This window comes from Panthera tigris, chromosome B4, assembly GCF_018350195.1.
Source record: "Panthera tigris isolate Pti1 chromosome B4, P.tigris_Pti1_mat1.1, whole genome shotgun sequence".
In the NCBI taxonomy this organism is placed as follows: Eukaryota; Metazoa; Chordata; class Mammalia; order Carnivora; family Felidae; genus Panthera; species Panthera tigris.
In genome coordinates this window covers 37,438,753-37,462,890 of record NC_056666.1, presented here as the reverse complement: position 1 = coordinate 37,462,890, position 24,138 = coordinate 37,438,753, and the positions used below count along the sequence as shown (strand labels likewise).

The following is a 24,138-nucleotide window of genomic DNA, read 5'->3' as shown; positions in this document are numbered from 1 at the left end:
CCAGAGTCCCCCTCTCCCAGCAAAGCTGTCTCCTGATCACTAGCATGTCTTCTACCCTTGGGATGTTCCCCAGTGAAGGTGATTACAAGTCACACAATTCCAAATTTCAAGAAGTCCCTCTATCTAATCAAGTCCTTCCTACTGTAATTTTAATCAGGACCTTGGTTATGTTTTACCAACATGGAGTGGAAAGGGAAAGAGGGTGAGAGGGAAGGGCAGGAAATGGGCAGACTGTGTACATAAGGTCTCAAATGCCCCTCCAGGAAAGGAAGACAAAGCCATGGGGTTGGAGAACTTATAGTTGGGGCTAATTTGGGGCTTGACATTGAATCCCTTGCCACATCTTACTAGGTAACCTTGCCCAAACTGATCACCTTGGTATGCCAGCCCAGCAACACCTTGGCCTTCGTGCCCCTGAGTAAGATGGCCACGAAAATGGCTCTGAGGGCCCGTTCCCTGGGCCAGGTTCCCTACCTCAGCAGCTTTCACCTCAGGCGTAAGTACACGATGGGGAAGACTGTGGAGAGAGGTTAACTGTGAAAGCACAGGCTGCCACAGGCCGGGAGAGTGGGGGCAGGAGACAGGGTGAGATTCTGAAGGGGCGGTGGGTGTAGGGACAGGGTGCAGATCTGCAGGGCTATGGCTGTGAGCCTGAGCCATGATGGAGGAGGTAGGCAAAGGGTTAGCACAGCAGATTGATGCCATTTGGCCCTTCACGTGAATGAAAAGGGGATTTCTCTGGGAGACAGGCAACCCCAGACACAAATCCTTCTTGCCTTTATTCCTCATCTTGAAACACTGGAGTAGAGATGTAAGAATATTGTTGTTAATTACAAAGTAATGTGTACACAGACATTCCTGACCCTTTGCCCCGATTCTGAGCATTACTCTTTGTTCACCCCTTCTTGACCTCGAGTCCCAGTGGGAGTCAGAGTTGGGGTGAGGATATCTGTTCAGCACATTACTTGGGGTATGTATGTGTGCTTGTGTGTTTGGAAAATAAGCATTCTTTATTAGGGTTTAAAAGGTGGAAAGGTAACAAATTACTTTCCCAGTGTTGAGAGTTCTGATTATAATCCATATGAACAATAGATATTTAAAATATGGACCTAGGATTTTCAAATATGAAAGTCTACGCTCAATAAAATGTATACGTGGATTACAACTTAGAATAGTGGGAGATGTTTTCAAGGTGTCCACTAATAGAATACACTCATGGGTAATGACCATTTACCATGCTCTGGCTGGACAATGCCAGGCTGACATAGCAGCCTTTCTTCCCTAGTTTCTCTCTCTCTCTCTATCAAAAAAAAAAAAAAAAAAAAAGCTTTTAAAATTGTGATATAGGTGACATACAGTGTTGTATTAATTTCAAGTGTACCATGTAGTGATGTGACAATTCTATACATTATGTTCACCATGATAAGTATAGTTATCATCTGTCACCATAAGTATGATTACAATATTGTTGACTATATTCCCTACTTTGTACTTTTCATCCCCATGACTTATTTCTTTTACAACTGGAAGTTTGTATCTCTTCATCCCCTTCACCTATCTTGCCCATCTCTCACCTCTGGCAACCATCTGTTCTCTGTATTTATGATTCTGTTTCTGTTTCTATTTTTCTTTGTTCATTTGATTTGTAGATTCCACATAAAAGTGAAATCATATGGTATTTGTCTTTTTCTGTTGTGCTTATTTCACTTAGTATTATACCCCCTAGGTCCATCCATGTTGTCATAAATGGCGAGATAATCATTCTTTTTTATAGCTGAATAATATTCCTGTGTGTGTGTGTGTATGTGTGTGCGCGTGCGCACGCATCTGTTTTATGCTGGAAATGGTTTGTTTTGAGGCTGAGTCAAAATGTCAAAATCCCCATGGCAATGGCACCAATGCTCACTCTCCACTTTGCTTTTTGTCCTCCACTAAAGAATGGATGGTGGGCTGCTGGGAATGGGGGGCTGGAGGTTGGGCATCCTGGAGCTGGCACTGACTCTGTCCTATTCTCTTATCCTCTTTTAACTCAGCTACCCAGTTCATCTCCCCACAGAAACTCCTGACCCATCTTGTGGTAAGTGATGAATGAATGGGATGAATACTACCTTGCCATCCATCCTTCCATCCATCCATCTATCCGTCCATCTCCCCATTCTACAAATAGTTGAGTACCACTCTATTCCAGGCATTGTGCTGGGCAAGGAATAAAGGGTAGGGCCAAAGATCATAGAGACTTTGGGGAGAGGTGATCCAGGCCAAACAGCTCGGAGGAGGGAAGGAATGTGGGCCGGAGAAGACCTGGCCTGTATTCTATGTGGCCTTATTGTGAGCTGTTCTCTGTTGATCTTAGACATGGCTTTCTGGATCTCATTTTCTCAGCAAGTGTGTTTTGAGTTTCTCTATTTGCCCAGACATTATGTTATAGACATTATGTATACTTGCAAAGACAAGGTGTAGAACTGCTCTTGAAGTGTTCACAGTCTTAATGGGAAAGACAAGCCTGGGAATAACTACCCATAATGCAGTGTGATAAATGTTAGTAGAGGAATACATGGGGTGCATTGGGATCTTAGAAGAGTGATGGGCTGATTTGGTCTCCAGGAATCAAAGAAGGCATCACAGAGGAGGCAACGTTTTGAGAGCATCTTGCAGAACATGTAGTTCACAGGTGGAAAAGAATGGGAAGGTCTAAGCTTCAGCTCTACCATTCAATGGATTTGTTCTTATTTTCTTCCTTCTTTTCCCTTAAATCCGTTCTCTGCCTCCTGCTCGCTTCTCTTGTTTCTCAGATGTTTTCCCTGAAGCCCTATAGAGAAGGGGAGTTTGGTGTAAGCTCTCTAAGGCTACTATATGCCCTGCATCCTATCACCTCCCTGCACCCCGTTATCAACTCGAATGTGGGCCAGCTGTGGATGACGGAGATCCCACAGATGTTGCAGATGCTGGATGGTGAGGGGTTGGCTGCAAGGTGGGAGAAATGGAGCTGGGGCAGGGGGGCAGACTCCAGAAGAGTCTGAGGTACAGGATGGATCTTCCTTGGGGTGAGGAGAACCAGGACCAGTCTCTCTGTCTTTCTGAGATGCCATTTGGGTAGGTCTGCTTCTTGGACCATGTTCTGCACTGAGTAGATATGCAGTCCAGAATTCTGTGGCTCCAGAGTTCCCAGAATGCCCCTTCTTGTGGGCAGAGGATCAGGGAAAAGTGTGGGCTTTGGAACCAGAGAGACCCAGGTTGGTATCCTTGTTCTAACACTTGCCTGCTGGGTACGTTTGACCTTTGAAAAGTCATACATTTCCTGGAGCCTCTGTAAAGTGGGAGAATAGTTATATTGTGGGGTCATGGTGAAAATTAAATGTGATGATGGGCATAAGGCCCCTGGAATAGTGTCCAGATGTTGGTTCTTTTTCCCCATCTGGGGCCTTCTGGTCGGGCAGATCATGCTTTCTCCTTTCCTAGATCACACTGAGAAGAGCCTGAATCAGGAGGAGTGGGAAGACAGGCTGCTCCAGGTGAGCACCCTATGAGACATTCCTCCCTCCACACTTGCCTTCTTTCTCCTCTTTAGGATCCTGAGGGAGACCCCCCAGAGACTGAGACATGATCAAGAGACCTCCCTACTCAAGAAAACTTATTTCTGGGGAATCCTTGGCTCCTGGCCTCTGCGTCAGAGTCTCTGACTATATCCTAAACCTTAATTTACCTTCCACACCCTCAAAGTCCGACTGTCAAGAGAGAGTAAGGAAATGGGGCCCTAGCTTTGTGATCTTGGGCAAGTTATTTAGCCTTTGCCAGCCTCAGCTTCTTCATCTGTAAAATAGAAATAACTCCTATCTCTCATAATTGAATAGGATAATATAGGAGACAGAGAGAGCCTTGTAGACTATAGTTTCACATACATCATTGGCATTACCATCATTGTTGCTATATTGTCATTCTCAGTCCTGACTAACCCCCTTTGTATATTTCAGCTCCTCCCCATTTCTTGAGCTCTTTTTTCATATTTACAGACCATGTCCCCTTGTCTCTTGCTTCTTTCTTACCCACTTCATGAGGCAGAAAATCACGGCCACTGCTCTGTGTGGTCCTTTTCTCCTTTTTTACTCAGTTTTCAAGTCAGTCATTATTGGCTATCGATGATGACAGCTGGCTGGAGCAACTCATTAAGGTTGTCTTGGAGAGGATAAATTATTTCAACGATGATGATGAGGAGGAGAAGGTAGGTGTGTGTGTGTGTGTGTGTGTGTGTGTGTGTGTGTGTGTGTGTCTGTGTGCATGGCACACCACACGGCTGGGGGTGGTAGTTGCAAAGAGACAAATGGGGGGATGGAGCTTGGGGGGAGGGAATACAGAAATGTACATAAAGTACAGGTCTTGGGGGAAAAGCAAACCCATGTTTCTTGGTCCTGGGGAAGGGAGGGTTGGGGAGGACATGGAGCTGGTGGTCACACAAGAACAGCAGAAATATCAGTGTCTTATATTTGCTTAGTGTTTTGGGTTTTATTAAGAACTTTGCCATTTGTTGCCTTAATTAAACCTCCCAGTAGTTCAGAAGTAACAGATTAGATCTGGTATTTGGGTGCAGTGGAAAGATTATTGACCTAACAGTCACATTTAAGCAAGTTAATTCAAGTAATATTTGAGGGCATACCATGGATCAGGCACTGTGCATGATGTTGGGGCTGCAGAGCTGAGTAAGGAGGAAGGGCTCTTTGCTCACAGAGTTCAAGGTCTATGCTGGTGAAGGCTTTGTTTCTGTCCCGGCTTTTCCTGTGTTCTGGGTGTAATCTGGGTCAGGTGTCTCAGCCTTCGTGAAATTTCAGTTGACTCACTTGGGAAGTAGCAATAACTCCTACGGCACAGGAGAGTGGGTGAATATAGACAACAACATCTGTGCAGTTGCTCTGTAAATTCAACAGACCAAATAACCAGACAGCTCAATCCAGAGGGACTCAGAGTTTTACACAAATTATAGGTAAAATTGGCACCTGATTCCAGGTTTCTTGATTTTTAATCTTATTTTCCTATCACTGAGCAACACTTTACTTGGGCTTTGGGGGGTCTCCAGGGAAGAGGCCCTATTTCCAAGACTGATTATTAGCTCTCTAATTATTAATAAATATTTATGAAGCACCTGCTATATGCAAAGCTTTGTGGGTGGTAAAATGAAGCAAGCAGGAATTCTGATCTTATCAATAAAGTTATTAAAAATATGTACTAAATGCTCACAGCACAGGAGGCATGAATCAGGCATAGAGTACTCACATAAAAGACACAGACTCTGCCTTCAGGAAATCATTGTCTGCTTGAGCAAACAGAGGACAGAGTGGACAATTACAGTAAGTGTGGTAAGCATCAGGATCAAAATGTGCACTGTTTGCTTGGGAACACAGAAGGCAGCTGTTTACTTGGCCTGTGGGCACTGGCCAGAGAAGCTTTCTCAAAGGCGGTCCACCATCTCAGTTCACTCATGACTGTTCTGGTTTCAGCTCTGAAAGTCCAGCATATTAGGAAATACCTCAGTCCTGGGAAAACTGAGAAGATCATCACTCTAGAGAAGAATAAATAGGTCTGGGAAGAGTAATCATTTGTCAGCTGAGCAGAGAAGCAGTTTACCTTAGGTCAGGTTTCATAGAAGCAGAGCCTAAGGTGGGGGTCACTTCTCAGGAGAAGCTGATAAAGTAAAGGAAGCATGATAGGAAGGGGAGAGGTTAAGTAAGGATATGGGGAGCCCTGGATGGAAACTATACTGCAGAGTCCATCCTGTTAGAGACAGGTGAGAGGGGCTTTTGTACTTCCCCACCCCTCCACCTCTCTGTCACTTCCATAGTTGGTATGGGGCAGGGATGGGAGAGAGAAGAATGTAACTCTCAGGCACCTCCAGGCAAAAAGGTCCAAAAAGGCTGCAGGTAGGAACTGCTCATGATGGTGCCTGCAGTCAGGGAAGGGAAGGAACCCTTGAGTCTGGCCAAAGCACTAAAGGCATCTGCTAGGGGAAGAAAAGGTGCCCACAGACAGGAGGTTTTAGGGGGAGAGTTGAAACATTCACTGAACATCTGGTATACCCTATTTGTCTACTGTGTCAGGCACTGTGTTAGCACTGGAGTTGAGCAATGAACCAGACACGCACTGCTCCTGAGCTTTATTCTCATTGGAGATGAGAGCATGAGGCAAGTTAAGAACTAACCTAACAAATACATTAACAAGATAATTAGCAGTTGTGATGAAGCTTTGAATGAAAGAAGCAGGATGGTGAGCTGGAGAGGAATTTAGGAGGTCAGGGAAGGCTCACTGAGCCAGGATCAGAAAGAGAATGAAACAGCATTTTGAAGAGCCCAGGGAAGATTCCAGACAGAGAAATAGGAAATATAGAAACCCTGAGGCAGGAAAGTGGGTGAGTACGTAAATATGAGTATTACAAGGTAGACAAAGGCAATGCACAGTAAGCAATTCACAGTAAGCAATTCTGAAATTCAGAGGAGGGAGAGATAAACATTACATAAAGATACTTTTTTGATTATGCTATGTTAATTTTAAAATTACACAAATTTAAGGAACTGTTTTTATTTTTAAAATTTTTCAAGTGAGACATTGTTATCAAAATTTATTTTATTTTTTGCTTGTTGTTTTTTAATTTATTTTTTCATTCAAGTATAATAGACATACAGTGTTGTATTAGTTTCAGGTGTGCAATACAGTGATTTCACAATTCTGTACATTTCTCAGCGCTCATCACAATAAGTGTACTTTGTCCACCCACCGATCCCCACTCTGGCAACCAGCAGTTTGTTCTCTGTGTTTAAGAGTCTGGTTTTTTTTGTTGGTCTCCTTTTTCTTTGTTCATTTGTTCTGTTTCTGAAATTCCACATATGAGTGAAATCATATGGTATTTGTCTTTCTCTATTTCATTTAACATTATACCCTCTAGGTCCATCCATGTTGTTGCAAATGGCAAGATTTAATTCTTTTTATGACTGAGTAATATTCTATTCCACATCTTTATCCATTCATCTATCAATGAACAGTGTTGCTTCCATATCTTGGCTGTTATAAATAATTCTGCAATAAACATAGGAGTGAATATATCTTTTTGAGTTAGTGTTTTCATTTTCTTTCGTTAAATACCCAGGAGTGGACTTGCTGGACCATATGGTTAGTCTATCTTTAATTTTTTGAGGAGCTTCCATACTGTTTTCCCCAGTGGCTGCACCAGTTTGCATTCCCACCAACAGTGCACAAGGGTTCCTTCCCCCCCCCCCCCCATCCCCACAAACTCTTGTTATTCCTGGTGTTTTTTATTTTAGCCATTCTGGCAGGTGTAAAATGATATTTTTTTGTGGTTTTGAATTTTCACTTCCCTGATAATTAGTGATGTTGAACATCTTTTCATATGTCTACTTGCCATCTATATGTCTTCTTAGGAAAAATGTCTATTCAGGTCGTCTGACCATTTTTTAATTGAATTATTTGCTTTTTTGATGTCGAGTTGTATAAGTTGTTTATATATTCTGGATATTAACCCTTTACCAAATACATCATTTGCAAATATCTTCTCCCATTCAATAGGTTGAATTTTTGTTTTGTTGATGGTTTCTTTCACTCTGCAGAAACTTTTTATTTTCGTGTATTTCCAATAGATTAATTTTGCTTTTGTTTCCTTTGCCTGAGGAGACCTATCTACAAAAATGTTTCTATGGCTGATGTCAAAGAAATTGCTACCTATTATTTCTTTTAGGAATTTTATGGTTCCAACTCTCACATTTATGTCTTTAACCTATTTTATTTTTGTGTATGGTGTAAGAAAGTGGTTCAGTTTCATTCTTTTCCATGTAGCTATCCAGTTTTCCCAATTTCATGTGTTGAAGAGACTGTCTTTTTCCCACTGTATATTTCTGTCTCCTTTGTCATAGATTAATTGACCATAAAAGCATGGGTTTATTTCCGGACTATATTCTGTTCCATTGATTTATGTGTCTCTTTTTGTGCCAGTACCATGCTGTTTTGATTACTACAGATTTGTAGTGAAGTTTGAAACCTGGGATTGTAATACCTTTTGTTCTTCTTCTTCAGGATTGCTTTGCCTATTCAGGGTTTTGTTTTATTTGGTTTGGCTTGTTTGTTTTTTATAATTCGACACAATTTTTAGGATTGTTCTACTTCTATGAAAAATGCAGTTGGTACTTTGATGGGAGTTGCATTAAATTTGTAGGTTGCTTTGGGTAGTATAGACATTTTAACAATATTGGTTCTTCCAATCCATGAACATGGGAGATCTTTCCATTTGTTTGTGGCCCTGATACCAAAGTTAGATAAAGGCATTACAAAAAAGGAAAACCACAGGACAATATCTCTGATGAACATAGATGCAAAAATGCTCAACAAAATATCAGCAAGCAGAATCCAACAATACATTTTAAAAAACCATTCACCATGATCAAGTAGGATTTAGTGCAGGGATGCAAGAGTGGTTCAATATTCACAAATCAATCAACAATACATCACATTAACAAAAGAAAAGATAAAAACCATATGATCATCTCAATACATGCAGAAAAAGCATTTGACAAAGTACAATATCCATTCATGGCAAAAACTCTCAATGAAGTAAGTTTAGAGAGAATATACCTCAACATAATGAAAGCCATATATGAAAACCTACAGTTAACATCACACTCAATGGTGAAAAACTGAGAGCTTTTACCTTAAGATCAAGAATAAGACAAGGATGTCCACTCTCACCACTTTTATTCAACATTAGAACTGGAAGTTCTAGCCACAGCAACCAGACAAGAAAAAGAAGTAAAAGCCATCCAAATTGGCAAGTAAGTAGTAAAACTTTCACTATTTGCAGATAACACGATACTATGCACAGAAAATCCTAAAGACTCCACCAAAAAACTGCTAGAACTGATAAATGAAATCAGTAAAGGATACAAAAGTAATATACAAAAATCTGTTGCATTTCTATACACTTAATGAAGCATCAGAAAGAGAAATTAAGAAAACAGTCTCATTTACAATTGCACCAAAAATAATAAAATAGCTAGGAATAAACTTAACCAAGGAGGTGAAAACTGTAAAACATTGAAGTAAGGAACTTTTCATTTCCTAGCTGGAAATGGGAAGTATGTGGATCAGGGAAAGTCCCTAAAGGGATGATCCATGCCCTAAGAGTTTGAGAAATTAGAAATACAGTTTTCTCTTAACTCTAGCTTGAGTCCCTGCTCTGTAGGATTACTACCTTATCCAGATGCCCCCCCCCCCCCCAGAACAAGAGGGACTGTGTGGAGGATGGGGCATTGGGGGAAGGTGCTGGCTGACAGTTACAAAGCCAGTTTGGGAAATGTCTATTCCCCAGGCTACCCTAAGCTTATTCCAAGCTATGCATAGCCTTTCACCTCTACCCTTTCACCTCTCCTAGGCTTTTCTATATAAATTCTTGGGCTTCACCCTGCGGACCTCGAGGAATATAAAAATGGTGCAGATGATGCTCTCTGCCATCCTACAAACTGTCCATGAAGAGCTGCATGAGAGGGAGGTGAGGTGGAGGAACTGGCAAAGCAGGGTGGGTGGGGGGAGCATTTTTACTTTAAGAGTCAGGATGACAAAGTGGTTAAAAGCTGGGACCTGGCAAACAAGACAACCTGGGCTGGAATCCTAGCTCTACCACTTTATAGCTGTGTGCCCTTGGGCAAGTTACTTACTATTATTATTTTATTTTCTGAATCACTTCAGGAAGTTGCAGTCATGATGCATGCGTATTTACCCCTAAATACCTCAGGATGTACTACCTAAAAATAACAATATTCCCTTATATAATCAAAGCACAGTGATCAAAATTAGGAAGTTAACATTGCTACAGTACTAGCAAATTATCTATCTAATTATCTAATTTATACAGCTGATCTATGAAAAAGGCCAATTGTCCCACCAACATTTTTTTAGAGCAGAAGAAAAACATTTTTCCCCCCTCTGGTCTGGGATCTAATTTAGAATCAAATAGTGCATTTATTTATCAATTATCTTTAACAATTTTTAATATGGAACAGTTCCTCAGTCTTTATCTTTCATGATCTTGACATTTTATTTTATTATTTATTTATTTATTTATTTATTTATTATTTTTTTAATATATGACATTTATTGTCAAATTGGTTTCCATACAACACCCAGTGCTCATCCCCAAAAATGCCCTCTTCAATACCCATCACCCACCCTCCCCTCCCTCCCACCCCCCATCAACCCTCAGTTTGTTCTCAGTTTTTAACAGTCTCTTATGCTTTGGCTCTCTCCTACTCTAACCTCTTTTTTTTTTTTCTTCCCCTCCCCCATGGGTTTCTGTTAAGTTTCTCAGGATCCACATAAGAGTGAAAACATATGGTATCTGTCTTTCTCTCTATGGCTTATTTCACTTAGCATAACACTCTCCAGTTCCATCCACATTGCTACAAAGGGCCATATTTCATTCTTTCTCATTGCCACGTAGTACTCCATTGTGTATATAAACCACAATTTCTTTATCCATTCATCAGTTGATGGACATTCAGGCTCTTTCCATAATTTGGCTATTGTTGAGAGTGCTGCTATAAACATTGGGGTACATGTGCCCCTATGCATCAGTACTCCTGTATCCCTTGGGTAAATTCCCAGCAGTGCTACTGCTGGGTCATAGGGTAGGTCTATTTTTAATTTTCTGAGGAACCTCCACACTGTCTTCCAGAGTGGCTGCACCAGTTTGCATTCCCACCAACAGTGCAAGAGGGTTCCCGTTTCTCCACATCCTCTCCAGCATCTATAGTCTTCTGATTTGTTCATTTTGGCCACTCTGACTGGCATGAGGTGATATCTGAGTGTGGTTTTGATTTGTATTTCCCTGATGAGGAGCGACATTGAGCATCTTTTCATGTGCCTGTTGGCCATCCGGATGTCTTCTTTAGAGAAGTGTCTATTCATGTTTTCTGCCCATTTCTTCACTGGATTATTTGTTTTTTGGGTGTGGAGGTTGGCGAGCTCTTTATAGATTTTGGATACTAGCCCTTTGTCTGATATGTCATTTGCAAATATCTTTTCCTATTTCGTTGGTTGCCTTTTAGTTTTGTTGGTTGTTTCCTTTGCTGTGCAGAAGCTTTTTATCTTCATGAGGTCCCAATAGTTCATTTTTGCTTTTAATTCCCTTGCCTTTGGGGATGTGTCAAGTAAGAGATTGCTACGGCTGAGGTCAGAGAGGTCTTTTCCTGCTTTCTCCTCTAGGGTTTTGATGGTTTCCTGTCTCACATTCAGGTCCTTTATCCATTTTGAGTTTATTTTTGTGAATGGTGTGAGAAAGTGGTCTAGTTTCAACCTTCTGCATGTTGCTGTCCAGTTCTTCCAGCACCATTTGTTAGAGACTGTCTTTTTTCCATTGGATGTTCTTTCCTGCTTTGTCAAAGATTAGTTGGCCATACTTTTGTGGATCTATTTCTGGGGTTTCTATTCTATTCCATTGGTCTATGTGTCTGTTTTTATGCCAATACCATGCTGTCTTGATGATTACAGCTTTGTAGTAGAGGCTAAAGTCTGGGATTGTGATGCCTCCTGCTTTGGTCTTCTTCTTCAAAATTATTTTGGCTATTTGGGGCCTTTTGTGGCTCCATATGAATTTTAGGATTGCTTGTTCTAGCTTCGAGAAGAATGCTGGTGCAATTTTGATTGGGATTGCATTGAATGTGTAGATAGCTTTGGGTAGTATTGACATTTTGACAATATTTATTCTTCCAACCCATGAGCACGGAATGTTTTTCCATTTCTTTATATCTTCTTCAATTTCCTTCATAAACTTTCTATAGTTTTCAGCATACAGATCTTTTACATCTTTGGTTAGATTTATTCCTAGGTATTTTATGCTTCTTGGTGCAATTGTGAATGGGATCAGTTTGTCTTTCTGTTGCTTCATTATTGAAGCATTGAAGCATTCTGTTGCTTCATGTCATCTGCAAAAAGTGAAAGCTTAACTTCATCTTTGCCAATTTTGATGCCTTTGATTTCCTTTTGTTGTCTGATTGCTGATTCTAGAACTTCCAACACTATGTTAAACAACAGCGGTGAGACTGGACATCCCTGTCATGTTCCTGATCTCAGGGAAAAAGCTCTCAGTGTTTCCCCATTGAGGATGATGTTAGGTGTGGGTTTTTCATAAATGGCTTTTATGATGTTTAAGTATGTTCCTTCTATCCCGACTTTCTCGAGTGTTTTTATTAAGAAAGGATGCTGAATTTTGTCAAATGCTTTTTCTGCATCGATTGACAGGATCATATGGTTCTTATCTTTTCTTTTATTAATGTGATGTATCACGTTGATTGATTTGTGAATGTTGAACCAGCCCTGCATCCCAGGAATGAATCCCACTTGGTCATGGTGAATAATTCTTTTTATATGCTGTTGAATTCGATTTGCTAGTATCTTATTGAGAATTTTTGCATCCATATTCATCAGGGATATTGGCCTGTAGTTCTCTTTTTTTACTGGGTCTCTGTCTGGTTTAGGAATCAAAGTAATACTGGCTTCATAGAATGAGTCTGGAAGTTTTCCTTCCCTTTCTATTTTTTGGAATAGCTTGAGAAGGATAGGTATTATCTCTACTTTAAACGTCTGGTAGAACTCCCCTGGGACGCCATCTGGTCCTGGACTCTTATTTGTTGGGAGATTTTTGATAACTGATTCAATTTCTTCGCTGGTTATGAGTCTGTTCAAGCTTTCTATTTCCTCCTGATTGATTTTTGGAAGTGTGTGGGTTTTTAGGAATTTTTCCATTTCTTCCAGGTTGTCCAGTTTGTTGGCATATAATTTTTCATAGTATTCCCTGATATTGAATTCATAGAATTCCCTGATATTCCTTGTATTTCTGAGGGATTGGTTGTAATAATTCCATTTTCATTCATGATTTTATCTACTTGGGTCATCTCCCTTTTCTTTTTGAGAAGCCTGGCTAGAGGTTTATCAATTTTGTTTATTTTTTCAAAAAACCAACTCTTGGTTTCGTTGATCTGCTCTACGGTTTTTTTTAGATTCTATATTGTTTATTTCTGCTCTGATCTTTATTATTTCTCTTCTGCTGGGTTTAGGGTGTCTTTGCTGTTCTGCTTCTATTTCCTTTAGGTGTGCTGTTAGATTTTGTATTTGGGATTTTTCTTGTTTCTTGAGATAGGCCTGGATTGCAATGTATTTTCCTCTCAGGACTGCCTTTGCTGCATCCCAAAGCATTTGGATTGTTGTATTTTCATTTTCATTTGTTTCCATATATTTTTTAATTTCTTCTCTAATTGCCTGGTTGACCCATTCATTCTTTAGTAGGGTGTTCTTTAACCTCCACGTTTTTGGAGGTTTTCCAGACTTTTTCCTGTGGTTGATTTCAAGCTTCATAGCATTGTGGTCTGAAAGTATGCATGGTATGATCTCAATTCTTGTATACTTATGAAGGGCTGTTTTGTGACCCAGTATGTGATCTATCTTGGAGAATGTTCCATGTGCACTCGAGAAGAAAGTATATTCTGTTGCTTTGGGATGCAGAGTTCTAAATATATATGTCAAGTCCATGTGATCCAATGTATCATTCAGGGCCCTTGTTTCTTTATTGACCATGTGTCTAGATGATATATCCATTGTTGTAAGTGGGGTATTAAAGTCCCCTGCAATTACTACATTCTTATCAATAAGGTTGCTTATGTTTGTGAGTAATTGTTTTATATATTTGGGGGCTCCCATATTCAGCACGTAGACATTTATAATTGTTAGCTCTTCCTGATGGATAGACCCTGTAATTATTATATAATGCCCTTCTTCATCTCTTGTTACAGCCTTTAATTTAAAGTGTAGTTTGTCTGATAGAAGTATGGCTACTCCAGCTTTCTTTTGACTTCCAGTAGCATGATAAATAGTTTTCCATCCCCTCACTTTCAATCTGAAGGTGTCCTCAGGTCTAATGTGAGTCTCTCGTAGACAGCAAATAGATGGGTCTTGTTTTTTTATCCATTATGATACCCTATGTCTTTTGGTTGGTGCATTTAGTCCATTTACATTCAGTGTTATTTTTTTTTTAATTTTTTTAAATCTTTATTTATTTTTGAGAGAGAGAGAGAGAGAGAGAGAGAGAGACAGAATGTGAGCAGGGGAGGGACAGAGAGAGAGGGAGACACAGAATCTGAAGCAGGCTTCAGGCTCTGAGCTGTCAGCACAGAGCCCGATGTGGGGCTTGAACTCACAGTCCGCGAGATCATGACCTGAGATGTCGGACGCTCAACCGACTGAGCCACCCAGGCGCCCCTACATTCAGTGTTATTATAGAAAGATATGGGTTCAGAGTCATTGTGATGTCTGTAGGTTTCATGCTTGTAGCGATGTCTCTGGTACTTTGTCTCAAAGGATCCCCCTTAGGATCTCTTGTAGGGCTGGTTTAGTGGTGACGAATTCCTTCAGTTTTTGTTTGTTTGGGAAGACCTTTATCTCTCCTTCTATTCTAAATGACAGACTTGCTGGATAAAGGATTCTCGGCTGCATATTTTTTCTGTTCATCACATTGAAGATTTCCTGACATTCCTTTCTGGCCTGCCAAGTTTCAGTTGAGAGGTCCATCACGAGTCTTATTGGTCTCCCTTTATATGTTAGAGCACGTTTATCCCTAGCTGCTTTCAGAATTTTCTCTTATCCTTGTATTTTGCCAGTTTCACTATGATATGTCGTGCAGAAGATCGATTCAAGTTACATCTGAAGGGAGTTCTCTGTGCTCTTGGATTTCAATGCCTTTTTCCTTCCCCAGATCAGGGAAGTTCTCAGCTATTATTTCTTCAAGTACACCTTCAGCACCTTTCCCTCTCTCTTCCTGCTCTGGAATACCAATTATGCGTAGATTATTTCTCTTTAGTGCATCACTTAGTTCTCTAATTTTCCCCTCATACTCGTGGATTTTTTTTATCTCTCTTTTTCTCAGCTTCTTCTTTTTCCATAATTTTATCTTCTAGTTCACTTATTCTCTCCTCTGCCTCTTCAATCCGAGCTGTGGTTGCCTCCATTTTATTTTGCTGCTCATTAATAGCATTTTTTAGCTCCTCCTGGCTGTTCCTTAGTCCCTTGATCTCTGTAGCAATAGATTCTCTGCTGTCTTCTATACTGTTTTCAAGCCCAGCAATTAATTTTATGACTATTATTCTAAATTCACTTTCTGTTATATTGTTTAAATTGTTTTTGATAAGTTCGTTAGCTGTCACTATTTCCTGGAGATTCTTTTGAGGGGAATTCTTCCGTTTCATTATTTTGAACAGTCCCTGGAGTGGTGTGGAACTGCAGGGCACTTCCCCTGTGGTCTCTTGAAAAACTTGTGTTGGTGGGCGGGGCTGCAGTCAGACCTAATGTCTGCCCCCAGCCCACTGCTGGGGCCACAGTCAGACTGGTGTGTACCTTCTCTTCCCCTCTCCTAGGAGTAGGATTCACTGTGGGGTGGGGTGGCCCATCTGGGCTACTTGCACACTGCCAGGCTTGTGGTGTTGGGGATATGGCGTATTAGCTGAGGTAGATCAGCAAGGTGCACAGGGGTAGGAGGGGCAGGCTCAGCTCACTTTTCCTTCAGTGATCCACTTCAGGAGGGGCCCTGTGGCACTGGGAGGGAGTCAGACCCGCAGGAGGGATGGATCCACAGAAGCACAGCATTGGGTGTTTGCGCGGTGCAAGCAAGTTCCCTGGCAGGAACTGGTTCCCTTTGGGATTTTGGCTGGGGGATGGGCGAGGGAGATGGCGCTGGCGAGTGCCTTTGTTCCCCACCAAGCTGAGCTCTGTCGTCTGGGGCTCAACAACTCTCCCTCCCGTTGTCCTCCAGCCCTCCCGCTCTCTGAGCAGAGCTGTTAACTTATAACCTTCCAGATGTTAAGCCCCGCTTGCTGTCAGAACACACTCCGTCTGGCCCCTCCACTTTTGCAAGCCAGACTCAGGGGCTCTACTTGGCCGGCGGGCTGCCCCTCAGCCCCAGCTCCCTCCCTCCAGTCCGTGTAGCACGCATCACCTCTCTGCCCTTCCTACCCAATTCTGTGGGCCTCTTCAATCCGAGCTGTGGTTGCCTCGTCTATGCTTGGCTCTGGAGACTCTGTTCTGCTAGTCTTCTGGTGGTTTTTTGGGTTATTTAGGCAGGTGTGGGTGGAATCTGAGTGATCAGCAGGACGCGGTGAGCCCAGTGTCGTCCTACGTCGCCATCTTCCTCCCTCCTCTGGGTGAGATGGTTTTAAAGGGCAAATTGGGCACTCATTCAGCCCTGAAAGCTGGTCAGGCATAAAAGTAGGCTAGCACCAGGGCTGGGGGGCTCAACCTTTGGAGAGGACTCTGCTGGGCTGGCACTGGTGTGAAAGAAAGTTTTTTCTGAGTCTCTGAGTGTGTGTCGCTTGTCTCTTCCTGTGTGCCAAGTATTTGCTGTAACAACTTTCTTGAAATTCCTTTAAATGACAAACAAATATTTGAATTGATCTTCCTGAAATCTGATTCCTTTGTACCTAGGGATGATGTGTCAATTTCCAAGAAGGCTCCTGCCAGATGTAGCCCAGACAGGGGGCAAAGGGGGAAGAGAATCTCTCCACAGGGCGTGGGTCTGGGAAAGATGCAAAAGGCAGTCGTGACATTTTAAATGTATAGACCATTTATTTTGTAGAATATATGGCATTTTTGGTTTGTCTCATATTTCTTCATGATTAGGTTTAGATTATGTATTTTGGTGGGAATACCACAGAGTATGTGTGTCAAAGGATGGTTTTAAGGATTAAATATATAAAAGCTCCTAGAACAATGCCTGGCACACAAGCACTCTCTAGGTGTTGGTTACTGGTAGAGTTGGTACCCATGTTCTCAGGCCTCCCCTCTCCAATGTCTCTTCCCTGCCAGATTCTCAGAGCATCCACCATCATCATGACTATATCATCAGGTATTTACCAAACCCAAGATGCAAACAGTATCGTTGAAGAGACAGACACATATAGGAAGAAAACAGCTGACTACACAGAATAGCCTTACATGAGTGGTCACAGAGACATACAGTGGCTGTGTGGGGTGGTGGGGACTTGGGCTAGTTGGGTCTAGATTAGGAGAAGGAGTGAAGTGGGTATTCTCACTTGACATAATATTCCAAGACAAGACTCAGGAGCAAGAACTTTTGGGGGCATGTCTATAGAACTGTTAGTCGTGTGGTGGGACTGGAATGCAGAATTCTTTGACGGGAAGTGAAAATGACCCCTCTGCTGCCACCTGGGGACAGACTGGATACAAAGGATAAAGATAAGAGGGAAGAGGATGTTCAGGATGTTTCCTGGGTTTCTGGCATGGTCAGCTGGGAGGATAATAGTATCCTTCACTGAAACCAGGAATGGAGGGCAAAATGGGGAGGAAGATGATGCATTCAGTTTTTGATCAGGAGAGAAAAGGGTGCCCTTGGTATAGCCAGGTGGAGATGTTCAGTAGCCATGTAGATCTGGAGCTCAGATCTGAGCTGGATGGCTACGTTAGGGAACAATTATATTGTCCCTTTCTGTAAAATAGGATTGGTAATATTTACCTCAAATCTTTAGGGTTAGGATCAGTGAGATAGCATGTGTTAAGTTTGGTAAAAACTAAGCAGTAAATACTCTGATGATGTCAGTGATGAAGAAGATGATGATGGATGATGATGATGATGATGATGATGATGATGAAGAAGAAGAATGACCAGGATGACTGGAAGCCATGGATAAGGGATGGCATAAGAAGAGGGACAGAATAAACCCCCTTTCTGATTTTCAACTAGTCCCTGCTTCACAACTAGGCAAAATTTTCCCTTCATCTACTTGGAGGTCGAAAGTCTGTAAGTCCCACTAATACTTCATCCTTTCTTGAAGATCTGTGTCCTGGAGCAACTGTAACTGTCCCCAGGTCCCTGTCACTCTGCCTCCTCTACTGCAGAATCTTAACGGTGGCCTGTCCTGCATAAACAAGCCAGTTGGCAAATAGCTGGCACCTGCTTGTCTGTGTTAGATGTTCCTTTAGCTCTGTGCCCAGATATCCTTGTTGAATAAGCTCTGGAAGACACTTGGCTGACATTTAAGTCAAAGGGCCTGTTATGAGGCAGAGGGATTTAAATTAAATGCTGTTCCTGGCAGGAATTATAGAATCCCCAAGTTTCCCTTGCTCTTGTCTCCCACTCAGTCATCTGTTCCCAGATCCACTAACCACTGATAGCATTTTCACTTAGTTGTCCTTCTACTATGTCCTACAAAACACATGCAGGACGTTCCTCATTCCTCTCTCCCCAACTCTAGACAGGCCCCCCTTTTCCACCTTCCCATTATTGGTCAGTTACTGCTGTTTCCTGTTATTCAGGGTTAGAAATATTTGCACTGTCTGTTAGTTGTCTCTCTCTTCTGTTTCTTCTCTGATTATCCATCCAATCCTGTCAATAATGTGCCTTGGATTTGTTCTTCCCCTTTGCTCCCTCCTCACCACCCTTCTCTGAATTACTAGTGCATGTAAGTATTCTCTGTTCTGCAATGTTGGATTTGATAATCCCAAGATTTTGTAAATCTGTGACTCTAATTTTTCATAATCTGAGTTAATTTGCTTCCCCACCCCCATGCCTTAGGCACCAAAACTCTACTGAATCCACAAATGAATTCATGTACATATGAGGGCCCACAGTTCACAAATATTATGGCAGGGTGTGTGTGGGGGGTGTTCCTCTGCTCCATGATATTCAGGAAGGGCTTTTCTGGATGTTGTCAATTAGTATGAAAAATACAAAAATGAGGACTCCTGAATTTTGATAAACTCTGTGCCACTCTATCATCTGTCTATCTATCTATCTATCTATCTATCTATCTATCTATCTATCTATCAATCATCTTTTAGAGTTCTTTTTTCCCCCATCATGATAACTGCACTCTCTAATCCCCATCCCTTATTTCCCCCATCCTCCCACCCACCTCCACTCTGATAACCATCAGTTTGTTCTCTATAGTTAAGAGTCTGTTTCTTGTAATTTGCTTCTTAAATTATCTCTTGTATGGACTTTGGTTCTCCCCCTTGATTTTAAGTAATTTGAATCAGAGGAACCAAATTTTCCTTCCATTTATTTTCTTTCCCATTCCTCTCTCTTTCTCTCTCTAAATCTATAGTTCTGGGAGAACATAAAGTTCTGGCTCACTTTGAGCTGTGGCATGAGGTTGAGGCTGTCCCTATTACAGGGCATTGCTGTGGCGCTCAGTATCGTGTCCATGAAACATCTGAAGGTAACCCTGGACCAACTGCAAGCATATAGTGCTATACTCACTGAAAAGAACTCATCATCCATCCTCAAACTGATGAAGGTGATGGCATTCCTGGGAGCTCTGCCAACCTCCCACACAAAGCCTTCCAAGGCATCCCTGTCACCCCAGACTCCCCACTTCTCTGAGGTGTGCTGACCCACCTATAAATGTTTCTATTTCCCTCTGGCCAACTGTGGGGAAGTTTCATCCTCTTGTCCCTTTCCCGTGCTCCTTTATGCCGTGAATCAGGCCCTGGTATCACCAGCTGCACCACCTTCCTCCCAGCTGTTCACCATTCCACAGCCCCATCTTCCCTTCCGTGTCATGCAGGCAATCCATTCCTCTCTGAACCTCCATTTCCCCATCAGCCAAGGAGGATAAGATGAAGAGAAGGCAAGTTTCCCCCTTCCCCCTACAGGAACATCAGCAAAGGGAATGGGGGCTGGTCTGTAACATCATCTACTTAAGCTATAGCAAGATTATTTCAGAGAGCAAGGGAGCCATCTTCATGCATTTAGATGACATCCTGGCCATGGTCCTGCAACACTACCGCAACTGTATTGTAGAAAAGGTACTTCCTGCTTTCTCTACTTCTCCAGTGTCCCATCCCTGCCTTTTTTGGCCCTTCCGCTCCAAGAAAATGATGCCTGGCCTTGAATGGAACTCGGGGGTGGGGCGATCACAGTTGTTTCAGGGGAAGTAAGAGGGAGCCCCAAATAATTTTTCTGCCTTTGCCATTTGTTCAGAGCATATATCCCTAGGGTAGGAAAAGAAGCCTTTCCCATTCCCTATTCATTTACCATCCAACTAGACATCCTTCGGAAGAACTTATTTGGTAAAAAGACAATAACTTAAGAGACATGGAAGCTTTGGGAGCTTTGCTTTCCTAAGCTGCCCTCAGAAGGAAGATGCAGGGTTTTAGCCTAAGGAAGCCTTAGCACCTCATCTCCCAGATTTTGTGTAGGTAGTTTTCCCTTGCCCCAGGATCATTCCTACCTTGGAAATCTCTGAGTATACTGGTTGGTTCAGGATAAGAACCTGAAGTTGGAGTACCTGGATGCCCTGACCAAGCTAATAAACATCTTGAGCAGCCAGCCCATGGCCTTTCAATTCAAGTTCCCTCAGAAAATAGAAATTGTAACCTTTATGATGGTAAGTACAACTCAGGAGGATGGAGGTAGAAATGCACAGAGGAGGGAGGATGGGTCCTCATTCATGGAAACCATTGGCAATGCTCCTAGACTAGGCCTGGAGGATAAAAGTCCAGATTTTCTGGTTGTTTTTTCCTACCTTATTGTTCCCTTTCCCATTCTCAAGGTAGGGGTGAGTGCTGTGGGGAAGGTATGGTTGGGAGTAGGAGAGATGTGCTATCCTTCAGAGTCTTTGGAAGTCTCTGAAAATTCTAGGTCCCAGTTTCCTGTGAATACAGCCTGGGTGGGAGGAGGGGGAGGAAGGCAAGAAAGATATATTCACATCCTCTTGTTCTCTGGGGTGGGGGATTGGGGTGGGTGTGTTACAGGAGTTAATCAGGGAGGAGCCATTGAATTCCATCTCCAGTTCCATTAGGCAGAGGGCAATGAACTTCATCACTAACTTCAGGTAACAATGTTCCAGCCATTCTGTCCTCCTTCCTCTGAATGGATTTCAGTTCTTTATTCCCTAATCTATCCCCACCTTATTTTCTTCTCTGCTTTTAGTATGGGGGCCCCAGGCAGTTGTAGACATCTGTTGGACAATGTATGCCACCTCTTTTTACCAAGATTTTTTGGATGGGATTTTTGGAGCATGTGGCAGAGACCACCTCTCCCATCTTCCATAGGCACTTGCTGTTGTTTCTGGTCCAGTCTTTCTTCTGCTCACAGGGATGTCCCTGACTAAACACCTCCATCTCCATCATTGACTGCCTCCCCCATTCCCTCAAAATACCCGGGGAACCAAACAGTAATATATCATCCCCAAATATTAGTACCCTTTTCTGTAATAGTTCCTCTTTCCCTTTATCCTTTTCTTTCCATATTCCTGGCATTTTAAAACTTTTCTTACTGTTTCCTCCTTTTCTTCTTTTGGTTACCTTTTCTTTTGGTATCTTCTTTCTCCCACCTCTCCCTCTGTCTCCACCATCTCTCTCTTATTTTCCTCAGCTGTTATTCCTGGCCATTACTCTCTGGTTACATTTTTGCTCCTTCCTCATGGATCTTAGGAAGCTCCATCCCCTCACAGAGGTGGAAGAAAGAACAGAGCTACTCCAAACGTGCTTTCAGAGTGTGCTATGCCTGCCATCCACAGAGGATTTGCAGAAGGAGGCATCCAGTTCCCAGGAAGCCCAGGCCACTGAAGTAATTAACTCTTTGATGTTTGTCTCTTTGTTTTTATTTTTTACTTTTGAGAGGATGAGAAGTATAAGTTCAGTTATATGTAAGGACCTCTTTGATAAAAACATGATAATCATCAGAGATTACTAGGTCATATAGTCTGAACACTACTCATGAAAAGTACTTCCTTCTTGAGAGCACTCATTGATTGCCACTGTCACAACTTTAATATTCTGGCCCAGACACGGACACTCAATTCTTTACCTTTTACTGTTGTACAATTGAAACCAGACGGGAAGGTTTCAAACGTGATTTTACTAAAGGCCCATGGGTAAATAAGTTCAGAGAGTCAGCAAGAGAGCTGAGTCCATTTCCCACAGGGTCTGTAGTGTTTCCTTGAAGGGAGGAAGAGGGATTCAGTTTTCCAATTTGCATTTATATGTTTAGTTCCTAGGAATTCTTTCATGTTCTCTGATTACTCCTTTATTTTGACTGATTGTTCTTGTTTTACTGATACCACAATCTCCTGCTTCTTTTTTTTTGAGGATATTAATAAGAATTTTTAAAAATAAAGGTTTCTATTACTTACTGAATTAGTTTGGTTTTCTTTAGGACCATTTGGTCTATTTGTTTAGTTGGGCCTTTTCATCAGATGTCTGGTGGTCCTTCTTTGTCAGTTCATATTTATTTATGTTATGAAGGAAGGACTGGTACATACAGAGAAAGCTGAGGTCGGTTTCCTACGCTTGTACCCCCATGAGGCCTTATTCAGTGTAGCTCTGGTTAGAGAGGGAAAGTTTTGACAGGATTTCCCCATGTTTGGGGCAAGCTGGGATCTCCCCATCCACTAGGACAAACTGCGTATCAAGCAGATATTTGTGCTCTTCTGAAAACAACAGAAAAATTTCTTCAAGTTAGTAATGGGCAAGTGGCACTTGAAATGTTAGGGGGAAACTTGCGGAGCAGAACTTCTCAAGGAAGGCTTCCTGGGAGAGCTGGAGCACTGAGCTAAGTTTAGAAGGAGGGATGGGACTGATATCTCAGCAAGTCTTTGAGATCTCTCTTTTCTCCCTCAGGATTTGCTCATGGAGACCCTTCAATCCCTCCTAAGGCTAATGGAGACACTTATTGTTGAGATGCCTTCTCAGATCCAGTACTGTTTGGAGGTCAGTGGGAAGGAGCCCCTGAAGTTGGTGTATTGGTTTTCTAGGGCTGCCATAACAAAGTACCACAACTGAGTAGCTTCAAACAACAGAAATATATTCTTTCACAGTTGTAAAGGCTGGAAGTCCAAAATCAAGGTATCAGCAGGGTTGGTTTCCACTGGAGGCTCTGAGGGACAACCTGTTCCATGCATCCCTCCTAGCTTTTGGTGATTCCTGGTGGCCCATGGTGTCCCTCGGTTTATAGACCTACCATTACAATCTCTGCTTCCATTTTCACAGGGTATCTGTGGGGTGCAGGAGGATATGTGTGTGTGTGTGTGTGTGTGTGTGTGTGTGTGTGTGTGTATGTTTCTCTGTCTTTTCTTCTTAATAAGGACAGGAGTCATAAGATTAGGGCCTATCCAAATCCAAATCCAATATGCACTCACCTTTACTTGAGTTCATCTGCCAGTGACTATTTTCCAAACAAGGTCACATTCTGATGTTCTGGGTGCACATGAATTTGGGGGGGACTCTATCAACGCAGTACAGTTGGGAATAGAACAGCAGAACAGTTGGGGGGAAAAGTAAGAGGTCTGAGGATGAAGGTTGGATTCAGACCTTTTAGGGAAAGGATAACCAGAGCTAGGATCCAGATAACATTGGTCTGCTCTTTGGAGGACATCTTTTCCTTTTTCTTTCTTCCCCTTCAGTCATTGCTGTGGTCATCTTTCTCAGCTCCCTCTGCTCCCTCATGGGAGCTAAAGGTTAAAAGCATGGGCTCTTGACTGCCATACGCTGCAATTCCAGATTCTGATTCTGCTCTTAACAGTATAGCCTTGGGGAATTATTTAACTTCCGTCTGCCTCAGTTTTCTCCTGGAAAATGGGATGACAGTAGTTAACATAGTCATTTTGATAACTGAATGAGATAATGTTTACAAAGTGCTTGGCTCATCTGCTCATTTAAAATTTGTTTGTCTTTTGATATCATGTTTTCACTCACATGTGGAATTTGAGAAACTTAACAGAGGACCATGGGGGAAGGAATGGGGGAAAAATAGTTTCAAACAGAGAGGAAGGCAAACCAGAAGAGACTCTTAAATACAGAGAACAAACTGAAGGTTGATGGGGGGAATAGGGGAGTGGGGCAAATGGGTGATGGGCATTGAGGAGGGCATTTGTTGGGATGAGCACTGGGCCAAGAGCACACTGTATACACTGTATGTTAGCTAACTTGACAATAAATTATATTTAAAAAATAAAAATAAAAAATAAATTTTGTCTTTTAATTGATTTGATTTACTTTATACTATTGTCATCATATTTTGGCCTTCTCCTAATATCCTGTTCCCCAGCTACCACATGAGGCTCAAAATTTCTTTGTAGTTTCTTTTGT

The 24,138-nt window shown here is 42.1% G+C and overlaps 1 protein-coding gene across 1 annotated transcript in view; it reads left to right on the top strand.

Moving 5' to 3' along the window:
* The window catches only part of LOC102964951 (maestro heat-like repeat-containing protein family member 1), a 93,038-nt gene that overhangs the window by 28,141 nt on the left and 40,759 nt on the right, over nucleotides 1-24,138 (top strand). Inside the window, exons 14-25 of the mRNA XM_015542327.2 lie at nucleotides 352-496; nucleotides 2,034-2,077; nucleotides 2,793-2,952; nucleotides 3,460-3,512; nucleotides 4,109-4,219; nucleotides 9,422-9,538; nucleotides 19,221-19,343; nucleotides 19,702-19,854; nucleotides 20,313-20,435; nucleotides 20,803-20,882; nucleotides 21,484-21,619; nucleotides 22,672-22,761. Of these exons, the coding sequence (XP_015397813.2) occupies nucleotides 352-496; nucleotides 2,034-2,077; nucleotides 2,793-2,952; nucleotides 3,460-3,512; nucleotides 4,109-4,219; nucleotides 9,422-9,538; nucleotides 19,221-19,343; nucleotides 19,702-19,854; nucleotides 20,313-20,435; nucleotides 20,803-20,882; nucleotides 21,484-21,619; nucleotides 22,672-22,761 (1,335 nt within the window). The remainder of the gene's footprint in view (nucleotides 1-351; nucleotides 497-2,033; nucleotides 2,078-2,792; nucleotides 2,953-3,459; nucleotides 3,513-4,108; nucleotides 4,220-9,421; nucleotides 9,539-19,220; nucleotides 19,344-19,701; nucleotides 19,855-20,312; nucleotides 20,436-20,802; nucleotides 20,883-21,483; nucleotides 21,620-22,671; nucleotides 22,762-24,138) is intronic.